Genomic DNA, 13,027 nt, shown 5'->3' with positions numbered 1-13,027 from the left:
ATAATTGTTCATTAGTGGCCTATTTACAGTGAATACTGCCCACGCCTATGCTCTCTATAAAAGTACAATAAGATAAAATAAATATTTACACTATTGTGAGGCTGTCATTATTTCACATACAGCAATCTACCCATTAAAATGATAGGAATTGCATTTCAATCCCATTGCACTGAAGCATGGCTCCAGTATACAAGCTTGGGGTTTCTCAGTATTTAAACACTAAGCAAAGTAGATTAATTCATTGAAATTCATTCAAAACCAAATCAGCATTTTCTCAAGTGCAAAGTTTGCACCACTTGAAATAAAACAAATAATTAGCATACTAATACAAAATATAAGCAAACAAGCCAAATTATATATCTGCGCAAGTGCTAGTCAGAGCTGCTGTTTCCCTTCAGACCGTGTCTATGGTAACGGCTGAGCCTTGACAACTACAGTTGCAAGTATTTATTTAAAGTATTTTTTGTATAAACCCAATTTAAAAATGTCATTCTATGTTTGCATTATAATGATTTTTTAAATTTCGTTTTATATTTGCATGTCGTTTTATTTCATTTTATATGTTGTATTTCATTTTATTTTGTGCTGGTTTGTATTTACGAAAAACAAGGAGCTCTAATTATACTTTTAGTCATGTGATTTACTTTTTAATGATTCTCAGAGCTTTGGTAATTTGTACCGCCAAATTGAAGAGGTTACCCTAAATTCTCCAGCAGAGTGTATGAACACATACATTATTATTTGTTAAAGGTCAGCTGTATAGATTCAAAGGAGCACCCCAAACACTGTTCAAACCATTGAAGAGTTGTCATTAGCAGGTTGGTCTGTGTTTTTGTTGGTTCTCTGCAGGAGCTGACCCATACCTGATTATTAAGTGTGAAAGACAGACGATAACCACACCCGCCCAAAACAACACCATGGACCCAAAGTTCAACACACAGGTCATCTTTTACAGGAAGAAACCCAGGAAGCCCATCACTGTACAGGTAAGAGAATTTGTTGTCCTAAGGCTCCATTCCTTTCCTGTCTGGTATCCTATCATGTGTGTTGTAAATGGGTATCATTAGTTTCTCATTAGATCATTATTTGCCATGTTTACTAACTAGTTTAGGAAAACATGCTTCTGAAAAGACTCCCCAGGGCTGACTGTGTGGAACTGAGGTGGGGAAGCATATTAGGTCATTCGAAAATGATGGTAAATACCCTAAATAAGAAAGAGGCAGTTGTTTATTGAATGGATACACCATTAATTTGAATACTGGAATATCTATATATTTTATAAATTATGATTAGTATTTATAGTTCATTTTTCCTTTGACTGCTGTGTAATTTCAACATGAACTGTTTTAGCTCCTAACTAACAAAGCTAAACACATCCTAACTACCTTACCTAATACGTCATAGACATATGTAGCATAGGCTGGATCAGTCAGTGTCAGGGCAGGTGGTGTATATGGGGAGACCTGTCTGTCTGCCTGTCTGTCTGTCTGTCTGTCTGCCTGACTGTCTGTCTGTCTGTTTGTCTGCCTGTCTGTCTGTCTGTGTGTCTGTCTGTCTGTCTGCCTGTCTGCCTGTCTGTGTGTCTGTCTGCCTGCCTCCTTGTCTGTCTTTCTGTGTGTCTGTCTGTCTGTCTGTCTGTCTGTCTGCTTGTCTGCTTGTCTGCCTGTCTGTGTGTCTGTGTGTCTGTCTGTCTGCCTGTCTGCCTGCCTGTCTGTCTGTCTGCCTGCCTGTGTGTCTGTCTGTCTGTCTGTGTGTCTGTCTGTCTGTCTGTGTGTCTGTCTGTCTGTCTGTGTGTCTGCCTGCCTGTCTGTCTGTCTGTGTGTCTGCCTGTCTGCCTGTCTGTGTGTCTGCCTGCCTGTCTGTCTGTCTGTGTGTCTGTCTGTCTGCCTGTCTGCCTGTCTGTCTGTCTGTCTGTCTGCCTCTCCTTATTTCACCCTTACCGATAGCTCTGATTTTGTATTGACACCGTGGCAGGGGAGATGCATTTACTGTGTCTGACACGCTTGCTTTCTGATTTAGAGTCTGTGTGTTTGCCCCACAGATCTGGAACAAAAACACTGTTCAGGACGAGTTCATGGGCCAGGTTATCTTGGCAGCCTCCACGAATGACCCCTCCACAATTCAGAGGCTGCAGCTCAGGAAGAAAGGCCGGGCAAAGGCTGATGAGATGCCAGGGTTCATCACACTCAGCACTATCACCTGTGAAAACCTCACAGACCTGTGAAGAGCGCAGGGGCAATGCGCTGACTGACAGCTGCTGCATCCTCCTGCTCCAGTGGTGTATTGACAACAAGCCTCTGGCAGCCAGTCCAGTTTAGTCAAAACCTTGTTCCACCCAGGTCCTTAATTAATTTACCTTAACCAAGCAATACACTCTTAAAGGGCCACATTCTGACCATATTTAACAACTGTATAACTGTTTCATGTTAACTGTTATAGATATACAAATGTAAAAGGTCAAAGTAATTGCTTGCCTTATATTAGTATTTCAGTCAGTGTTTTTCCTATATTGCTACCTGTAATTTAATAAGTGCTACTTCCACCCAACACAAAACTGATAATGTTTGCCTCTGAATACATTGAGCGTGATGTTCATTTAGCATTTGAATCTCTGTTCCAGCTTGACTCCAGAGGGGTCTGGGTGCAACACTGCATACTAGGGCTGACTCTGCTACTTGCTGCCAGCCCAAAGTGAATGAAAACCAATGGTGGTGATCAAAAGGGACTGCACATTACTTCAGTCACCACTCAGCTCAGTGTTGAGGTATGCATGTGTATATTTTATTAAACACTACATGGCAACACATTTAATAGAATGCCTGCAAATTTCTATTGACATATGGCTGCCTATCAAAGTTTTTTTTGTTCCAAACTATTATTAGCACAAATGTTGTCAAAACTAGATACTGAAAGCTACAGTATTTACTCCAAATAGTCATTAGCACAATCTTTTTCCAGAAGGAAATAACACCAATTAAAATGATAAACAAATGAAGACTGCTCAAAAGCCCCTAAAATAAATGCCTGAGTTGTGTATTTCTGGTTTAGTAACTTCACTGAGTGCATTTCTCCTGCTTGAAAAGAAATGTGCTCATGAAGATTTGGAGTTTTTCCTACTGATACCGATAAACTTGGCTAGAGTCATACTGAACTGAAATGCAACACCAAAAGAACAACAAGATATTCCATTGGAATTCTTAGAGCTTGTCAGTCCTTGTAGTAAAGTGGAACCCAAATTATATAGAATAAATTACTGTTTCTTGGTGTTCATTTTTAAAGCAATCAACTAAAACATGTTTTTTTGTATTATTTGTCCACAATGACGTGGGATATTGCTACAGCCTTTATTCCACATCGCTCATAAATGAAGCCTTTAAAACCATTGTGTAAGAATTGTATCCAAACTTTACTAAATATATCATGTTTACATCTAAAAGTATGTGTACTGTCTCCACCCCTTCAATGCCTTCTTTCCTGTCATTAACCCACCAGCTGCTTCCCCTAATGACTGGCATAGTATGAAACCATTGACATGATTTGACCCCAAAGACGCTGCTCAGCTGAAACGACCTAGGAAGTGAAACAGTAACAGAATAAAGCAAGCAGAAAGAAAGTGAGTCAGGCAACCTGATACTTTCTTTGAACCTGGAGTAGTACCAGTATTTGCATATCCTGCCTTACTGCTTTGTAGTCTTTCCATATTTAAAGCGCAAGTAGCTACACATGTCATTGTCTTTGTTTTTTAACTGTCCCCTTTATCTTTTTATGATGTTTGCAATCCTGCTGTGTGGTTCGTCTTGTGTTTTCTCCTTTCCACCTGAGTACAGGATCTGCTCTTCAGTTTAGTTGTCTGCCACAGATATATATATATAACACAGGCTCGATCAGACAAAGGCTCTTAATAGAAGCAAGAGCCAGTGCCAACTAGTTTGCTTTGCTGGCAATATACTGCCGTGCACTAGATGGTGCTGGTGCTCACTAATATGAAGACAATGTAGCTGATCTAGGCTATGCTACATATGTCTATGGCAGGCAACATGAACTGAAGAGCAGCTCCTGAATTCAAAGCCCTTCAACACCTTATCAAGTAATTAGTAATTGCAATGAGAGTTACAAACACAAAATGATAGGGAACAGTAAAACAAATTCAAACACAATGTCACCAGAAGCAACTAACCGTTTAACTTTTAAAATGATTGCCGCTAAGAAACAATATCCCATGGATCTGTTATGCACATCAATTCGCCGCCCGGGTCTCCAATGTGCAGTTTTGAAAGAAACACATTTTATAGCAAACATGTCTTTTCATTTTATAAAATAATCATCTGGCACAAGCAATCTCTGTTTGCAAAGTTTTGCTTTCAGTTAATCCTGCACTTTCTTGGTCATTATTTAGCAGGCTTACGTAAACTTAAAACACTCAAAAAGACTAATACAACCGTGTAACAATTTTTTATTTTTTTTGGTTCCTGGGTAGTAAGTGTTATTTCCTAATTGCTTATGCCTCAAAAGTACAGAAAATGTCTATTATTCCCCACAAACTTTGCTTTTATGACCAGGACAGTGATATTTTGAAATGTACCTATTTCCAATGAGAAAACGGGCGAATTTGTGTCTTTTCGTTCACATAAAGTCAGAAAAAAACAACATATGAATCCAAATTAACATGTATTTATACTAAAGTAATACAAAAATGACTACAAAAGATTTAGAAGTGAGTAGTTTTTCAAGATTTACGATTATACTGTAAATCACTTTCATGAATCAGCCCCCAAATGTAGTCTCCCATCATGTTCTCGTTATACTGTCCTTGGTAGCAGCGTTCAAAGTCCAGTATATCCTGGTGGAAGCGCTCGCCTTGCTCCTCCGAGTACGCTCCCATGTTCTCCTTGAATTTATCACGATGAGCATCAAGGATATGGACTTTGAGGGACATCCTACAGCCCATTGTGCCGTAGTTCTTCACCAGAGTCTCAACCAGCTCCACATAGTTTTCGGCCTTGTGATTGCCCAGGAAGCCCCGAACCACTGTGACAAAGCTGTTCCAAGCCGCTTTCTCCTTACTAGTGAGCTTCTTGGGGAATTCATTGCACTCCAGGATCTTCTTTATCTGTGGTCCGACGAAGACACCGGCTTTGACCTTTGCCTCAGACAGTTTAGGGAAAAAGTCTTGAAGGTACTTGAAGGCTGCCGACTCCTTATCTAGAACTCTGACAAATTGTTTCATAAGGCCCAATTTGATGTGCAGTGGTGGCATCAGCACCTTCCGGGGGTCCCAGCCGTACTCATCATACAAGTCGTCCAGCAAGGTCTTGATGCTGTTGTAATCCTCTTTGAGGTGCACCGAGTGAGAGATGGGTACTTGTTACCATTAAGGAGCAGCACGGCTTTGAGGCTCCTGGATGAGCTGTCAATAAAGGACAGTATAACGAGGACATGATGGGAGACTACATTTGGGGGCTGATTCGTGAAAGTGATTTACAGTATAATCGTAAATCTCGAAAAACTACTCACTTCTAAATCTTTTGTAGTCATTTTTGTATTACTTTAGTATAAATACATGTTAATTTGGATTCATATGTTGTTTTTTTCTGACTTTATGTGAACGAAAAGACACAAATTCGCCCGTTTTCTCATTGGAAATAGGTAAATTTCAAAATATCACTGTCCTGGTCATAAAAGCAAAGTTTGTGGGGAATAATAGCCATTTTCTATACTTTTGAGGCATAAGCAATTAGGAAATAACACTTACTACCCAGGAACAAAAATTGTGTTACATAGTGTAATCTGTAAAATAACTTCTGGGTATGTTTTCTTTTCCTGGATACCCCTCATTTTGCACAGAGATTTTGCAGAAATGAATGCTCATATTTGAGCTGTTTGTGTAATAGGAACAGCACAAGGGCAATAAAATACAATAAAAAGAACATTATGTTTAGAATGTTTTATTTAGGTCCAATTTCCAAACTGTATTTTTTTTTACACTCAAGACACAGCCATGCACAATCCATAATTCAAAATTTCTATTGCTTCAACCACAGTTAAAAATAGCTTATCGCAAACCATTGAAGATTTTTTCTTTTAAAAAAAAACAAAACAAAAAAAAACATTTAATGCTGAAGTAAAGAGATGATTCAGCACTTACAAATTAAATAATTAAAAAAAGAAAACCACATCTGTTTTTAATACACAGTTATAGAGGAGTTCCACATCACATTTACAGGTTTACACATCATCCGAAAAAGGATTGTACAGGAAATTATGATACAATGTTGATGCTGGAAGATGCTGAACACAGTTAAATACGTCCTCTTCAATGTCCTTCTGACCGAGCCCAGGGTTCAAGGTAGGGATTTTTGTGCTCATTGTCTCAACCCAAAGCCTGCCAGGGTCCTCAAAACCTAACTGGAACCCAGGCGCTGTCCTGCCATGAAATCTCCAATGTTCGAGACAAGAAGCAAGCACATCTCTTATTACAATCCACAGCCAGCCCAAGGAATGCAAATCATAATATTGTCTCCTATCAGACCAACATTGATCTAAAAAAAAGAATACAGGGGTTTAACAACACAATTACCTACCATAACACTGTCAATAGGGTGTTGGCCAACTATGGTGCAACCAGGATCGCTCCATTCAGTAATAATTACTGCCTTTATTTTTCAATCCAAAATGTATTACCAGCACTCTCTCAAGGTCTCTCAGATCTGCTGTCTTGACCATTGTGAATAAAAGGGAGATGCAGCTTTCCTACATTACAGCAGTGGTGGGCAGCGTCGGCACTTCCAATTCTGTTAAGTATTCATTGGTATGAAACACAATGGTAGCATGTGTAGCAACCCTAAAAGAAACCTAATACAGCCTTTACAAACTAGTCAAGATGTTTTTCAGTGAATTTTGTGAAGTTTCTTTTCGTATTGCTACTAAAATAAGACATGGCAAACCATCTTATTACAACAAGGCAAACAAACAAGGCATTAATATTGGATTGCATAACACCAGGGGCAGTACTGGATCTGAGTCTAGAATAGCATGCCGTATTACAGAATTGTCACTGCTTCCACTTTTCTTGTGTTGATAATCTTTAGCTTTTTTTGCTTGTTTTTTATACTTTAATTGACGATACACAGATTTTTTTCAATTATAACATTCCTGGTATTTTAACACTTCCTGTGTGGTAGGCCAAATAGCCTCTGCAGTTGGACCATTGGAGTGAGACTGAGCTGCGACACAGGAAGTTGCTTGGTTCCAGGAATTATTACTGCCATAGCGTTGTCTTTGAAACATCTGCATATTCCAAATTGTAGTACAAAATACAAGCAAAAGACCAATATATTTCTACCACTTTTAAATTAGGTTTCAACATGCTTTTTTTGTCATGAAGTGCTAACATGGCAGCCCTGATTTTCCATGGTAAACCATTGCCAGACGATACTTGGTACACCATAAATCATGTTCCTCTCATACCAATTGTCATTGTCAGAGCATGGGGTTTCAAAACAGGACTGTACATCACACCTAGTCATTGGTGTACCATGAATGACTCATCGTGGTCAGCAATGGTACCATGGCTTACTAACTATCTGGGCTGTCTCTGAACAACAGTGACTCACTCAGAGGAGTCCATTTAATCAAGGCAAGGGAGATTTTCATTGAAAGGAGAAACCTGTAGGGAGGGTTCTTGGAGTTCAAAAAATAAACCTGCACTGCAGCACTTAAAATATCATTTCATTTTCATCCTTAATATAATTCTACTATTGTCTGAAAAATACATTTGAATGACTAATTCGGTCCCCATGTGCCATATTGGCACCTTGAAATTGTATATGATCAGCAAATGTGTTTGCAACCTCCCAATCAAATGTTAGACCAACCCATGAACCAATTTAAGTACAATTCCCTCCTTTTGGGAGTGAAGTAATCCTTTTGTAACACCTCCTTGAAATGCCCAGGTGATCAACATGAACCAAAGGAATCCACATCCTGTTAAGACTGCAGGAGATGAAGGGAAAGGAGAGGCTGCAGATGACAGAACAACAATAGATAATTCTGCCGTTTTTTTTCTTCTTGAAAATAATAATTTTCAGAGGACACTAAGCAGCAGAGGTGGTGGTGCAGATAACCCCAGTGTTGGGAAAAGCTCCACAATAGTTTTTAAAGAACAAAAGAGGGGCCGAGCTTGCGAATGCAATGCTCTGTTTAATTCCTTGTGCTGTCCTGTTGGCTGTCAATCCCACAGCACTGTCGATGAGGGTTTTGCTGTGAGGACCAGTGTCTTCTTTCAAGAGTCCGTGTTGAAGACCAACTCCTCAGCGGCTGCCGTTTTTTATAGCTTCCTTTGTAGCTACGATGAGAGGACTGAGGCTGGAGAGGGGCTTGGCTAACTTCAAGAAAGGATGCTGGAGACCAAAAAGAAAAAAATCTATGTTAGTCAAGATATAGACTGGGCTGTATTTTTTTTCACAGTAAAAAATGACTTATTACATTGCATTTCAGAGTCTAAAAGTATAAATACCCAATAAACACAGTACATTTCTAAAAAATGAATGCTGAAAAGGGACAAATAAACTAAAATACTGTAAACGAGTAAATCAGTTATCTGATAGTCTCTCAATACATATTTTACACAGTCAAACAAATTAGTCTCTATCATTAGAACTGACAGGGTCACAGACTCACTCTATCTGTACAATTTGGCCATATTCTAGCCAGCACGGACAAGTCATGGAACCAAAAATTCTGGGTCAAATTATTTGTTGTGTAAATACTTGGGGCACCTCTATACATAAGGCTGAGCAGGCCTAACAGGGTATAGTTATAACCTGGCAGCTTCTAATGACAATAATTATTATTGGGAATTACCTTGGTAGTAGACCTTGTCTGTATGTTAGTATCTTTGCCTATGACTTAGACCAAATTAATAATCTGGGTTATACTGCTTAATTATCACCCTAGTCACATAACCTAAATAATGCATGCTCAACATTTCAGGAGTCAATTAACTCAATTAACTAATTGATTGTATTATTGTCTTCAATTGCTGCTAGCTCAGGTGCTATGATGCTGGACATTCTAGTTTACTGAGGAAGTGTCTGCTGTTCATGGGTTGATCAGTGGATTGGTCCCAAAGGATATCTTCCAGGTTTATTACCCCTGGATTCATTGATTTCTGTTGGATATGGACTAAGAGTCGTCCTTTCTTCCAATTCTCGCACAGTTACTGTGAGGTTTAGATTGTGCACAGGAGGGGTGGGAGCTAGGAGCAGTATGTGCACTGTGAGGTTTAGATAGATTGTGCACAAGAGGGATGGGAGCTAGGAGCAGTATGTGCACTGTGAGGTTTAGATAGATTGTGCACAGGAGGGGTGGGAGCTAGGAGCAGTATGTGCACTGTGAGGTTTAGATAGATTGTGCACAGGAGGGGTGGGAGCTAGGAGCAGTATGTGCACTGTGAGGTTTAGATAGATTGTGCACAGGAGGGGTGGGAGCTAGGAGCAGTATGTGCACTGTGAGGTTTAGATAGATTGTGCACAGGAGGGGTGGGAGCTAGGAGCAGTATGTGCACTGTGAGGTTTAGATAGATTGTGCACAGGAGGGGTGGGAGCTAGGAGCAGTATGTGCACTGTGAGGTTTAGATAGATTGTGCACAGGAGGGGTGGGAGCTAGGAGCAGTATGTGCACTGTGAGGTTTAGATAGATTGTGCACAAGAGGGGTGGGAGCTAGGAGCAGTATGTGCACTGTGAGGTTTAGATAGATTGTGCACAGGAGGGGTGGGAGCTAGGAGCAGTATGTGCACTGTGAGGTTTAGATAGATTGTGCACAGGAGGGGTGGGAGCTAGGAGCAGTATGTGCACTGTGAGGTTTAGATAGATTGTGCACAGGAGGGGTGGGAGCTAGGAGCAGTATGTGCACTGTGAGGTTTAGATAGATTGTGCACAGGAGGGGTGGGAGCTAGGAGCAGTATGTGCACTGTGAGGTTTAGATAGATTGTGCACAGGAGGGGTGGGAGCTAGGAGCAGTATGTGCACTGTGAGGTTTAGATAGATTGTGCACAGGAGGGGTGGGAGCTAGGAGCAGTATGTGCACTGTGAGGTTTAGATAGATTGTGCACAAGAGGGGTGGGAGCTAGGAGCAGTATTCAAGGAAGGTGATCCAGGATCATCTTCTTCTTCATCATCATCTTCTTTTTCTTTTTTCTTCTTTTTCTTCTATTTTATATTTGAATGTCATTTTTGAGATATAGCCTAACTGTACAGTTCAGAATTGTAAATCGTATCATTTTAAATTGCACATAATATTTTATGGACCCTATTTACACAACATTAGGTGCGTTATGTGCACTGGAAAACAATGCACGTTTAATTTTTTTTTTTTTTTTACTGGTGGTTGAAACAAAAACATGGGCCATTCGGGATACATGAGGACTGGGGCTGAAAACCACTGATGCTACTACAGCCTTTTACAGCACTGTATGCTTACTATAGGTCTCAGTTATTATTATTATTATTATTATTATTTATTTCTTAGCAGACGCCCTTATCCAGGGCGACTTACAATTGTTACAAGATATCACATTATACATTATTTCACATTATACAGATATCACATTATTTTTACATACAATTACCCATTTATACAGTTGGGTTTTTACTGGAGCAATCTAGGTAAAGTACCTTGCTCAAGGGTACAACAGCAGTGTCTCCCACTGGGGATTGAACCCACAACCCTCCGGTCAAGAGTCCAGAGCCCTAACCACTACTCCACACAGCTGCCCATGTTGAGAGCAGCATGACTATAGAACTCCGATTTTATGTAAGACTTTGTGAATGTACCTGTAAGAGTTCCTTAGCAGCGCCTCTTCTGTCCACGTCCATTTCCAAACAGTGGTTCAGGAAGTCTCGGAACACCGCGGACAGCCTCTCGGGGTTCTGCAGCTCCGGGGTTCCATTAGTAGCAATGAGATACAAGGCCTGGGGAGGAAGAAGGGGTTCACTGCAGAGAACTTTCCAGAGAACACACTGAGATAATACAGACAGGCGGGGCTGCTTTTAAAGGGCGTTTTACAGCCATGTCAAAATGTTCAACATAAATAAATAACAAATTGTGATTAAGAAAAAGAATAATTAACCAATCAGGTGCTAGCACTAACAAACACAAATCATGTAATATATATATATATATATATATATATATATATATATATATATATATATATATATATATATATATATGTATTTATTTTTTTACTTGAAAAGCCACCTTTTACAAAGGCGTCCCAGGGGGAAGGGGGTTACAGTTTCATACAATCATATAGCCAGCATACAATTTCACAACCCATGTACTGCATCACTGTATTTACTTCGTATTAAATGCAATCACAAGGCAGGTTCAAACCCGACAGTTGCATTAACGTGACAACAGCACTGTGTGTTGAAGCCTTAAACTCTAACAGCAGCATCCAGACGGTCAGAAGCTAGAAAGGGGAAGGTGGGTCTCTTACCCTGAGAGGGTTTTCGTTAAGATAAGGTGGCTCTCCTTCCACCATCTCTATTGCCATGATCCCCAGGGACCAGATGTCCACTTTGGGACCGTACGCTTTCCGGGTCACCACCTCAGGGGCCATCCAGTACGGGGTGCCCACCATGGTGCTGCGCTTGTTCTGCTCTGGGGTGATCTGGGCACAGAACCCAAAATCAGCTGCCAAGGAAACCGAGAGAGAGGAAGGTTCAGTTATTATATGCCATTCCAATGGTGTTTTTATTTAAATAAATTAACCAAGAGTAAAAGTGATCTTCTACATTTTCATAATGAACTGCGCACCAGTTAATTATCCTCTTACGTATGTCCTTGGCATCATTGCTGGCCACGATTGTTTTCTGGTCACTCGTGGTATAGTTACTGGCTGTGATGTAGAGCCATGTTATCAATCTCCACGGTCTGACATGATTTGGCTGTGGTGCCATATACCATGCATGCTTTGGTAACTGTTAACCATGGGAAATCAAAGCTGACCAAGTTTATAGTTCGTAGTTTAACCATGGGAAGAGCATGGTGTAACATGGTGTAAACATGATACAAATATCTGGGAATCTATTTCAGCAAGTGAGGTGGTTTTAAAAATGACCACTAGGAGGGTGAAGCTGTAATTTCAAATTCCTCTGATTGTGTGTAGTGGGCCTTTCCGAAACAACCTTGCTTCACAAATTCAGCTTTTGGGAGTCTTTTTAGAAGTTGCCATGTTTGACAATGGATGACCCAGAAACAGCAATAAAGAATTACAAAAAAAATGAACTAAAAAAACACAGAACTGAATATTAACCAGGTAAGAAATGTAATATTTTTGAAATGCACATGGTTTATAATATCCCTTTATACCCTAAAATATGGGTAAACGCCTTAGTCTAGTAGATGCATGTTTCAACAAGGGTCCTTCTGCATTAGTAAGAAATCATATTTGGGATGCCACTGCACTTGGGGGGTGGCTTACTCATTACTAAGTTCACCGAATCTGAAGAATGGATGATTGACCTCATCAGGGATACAGTGATGTTTAATGCACAGGGGGTCTCAGCACTGTGGTAAAATGAACGGATTACAATCATTCTGCATTCCTGGAGAAACCTTTCTGGGGGACCACTGTATTAAACTCCTACGTATATTTTTGAAGAGGAGACGATCATCTGTTTAGGACCTATATATATATATATTGATTGAGTAAGCAGGGCAGTCTGTTCCCCGACCAGTCGTTCTTCTGTATTCAGCTGCCCTAATACTAGTTATGGTGGGGCTATGTTTATCATAGTGGTTTGAATTTTCTCCTTTCGGTTTTTCTACGTACTTAATTTCACAGATCCGTCCATTCCAAGGAGAATGTTGTCACTTTTGATGTCTCGATGGATCACCTGGTTGGAGTGCAGGAAATCCAAGGCTTGGAGACACTAGAATAGTGGAAAAACCTTCATACAGTACATTGTGCGAACATCTTGTGATGTAATAAATACATTAGGACTAATGACAAATCACTGT

At 40.1% G+C, this 13,027-nt stretch overlaps 2 protein-coding genes across 10 annotated transcripts in view; one reads left to right on the top strand and one right to left on the bottom strand.

Moving 5' to 3' along the window:
* LOC117430306 (calpain-5-like) overlaps positions 1-4,507 on the top strand; it is a 38,454-nt gene extending 33,947 nt beyond the window's left edge. For 3 of the 5 annotated variants that reach the window (XM_059001230.1, XM_059001232.1, XM_059001231.1), the window contains exons 12-13: positions 850-986; positions 2,042-3,439. In XM_059001230.1, the coding sequence (XP_058857213.1) occupies positions 850-986; positions 2,042-2,224 (320 nt within the window). In that variant the 3' untranslated portion in view covers positions 2,225-3,439. Of the gene's footprint in view, positions 1-849; positions 987-2,041; positions 3,440-3,492 lie in introns of those variants that run through there. The other 2 variants (XR_009308958.1, XR_009308959.1) reach the window with 2 other exon arrangements.
* A 1,422-nt stretch (positions 4,508-5,929) lies between these two features.
* LOC117963281 (serine/threonine-protein kinase PAK 3-like) overlaps positions 5,930-13,027 on the bottom strand; it is a 66,331-nt gene continuing 59,233 nt past the window's right edge. For all 5 annotated transcript variants that reach the window (XM_059001035.1, XM_059001036.1, XM_059001037.1 and 2 more), the window contains 4 exons: positions 12,840-12,939; positions 11,502-11,698; positions 10,834-10,971; positions 5,930-8,399 (listed from right to left, as the gene is read on the bottom strand). In XM_059001035.1, the coding sequence (XP_058857018.1) occupies positions 8,310-8,399; positions 10,834-10,971; positions 11,502-11,698; positions 12,840-12,939 (525 nt within the window). In that variant the 3' untranslated portion in view covers positions 5,930-8,309. The remainder of the gene's footprint in view (positions 8,400-10,833; positions 10,972-11,501; positions 11,699-12,839; positions 12,940-13,027) is intronic.

The sequence above is a fragment of the Acipenser ruthenus genome, chromosome 26, assembly GCF_902713425.1.
Source record: "Acipenser ruthenus chromosome 26, fAciRut3.2 maternal haplotype, whole genome shotgun sequence".
Classification (NCBI taxonomy): Eukaryota; Metazoa; Chordata; class Actinopteri; order Acipenseriformes; family Acipenseridae; genus Acipenser; species Acipenser ruthenus.
This window is presented reverse-complemented; position numbering and strand designations above follow the sequence as displayed.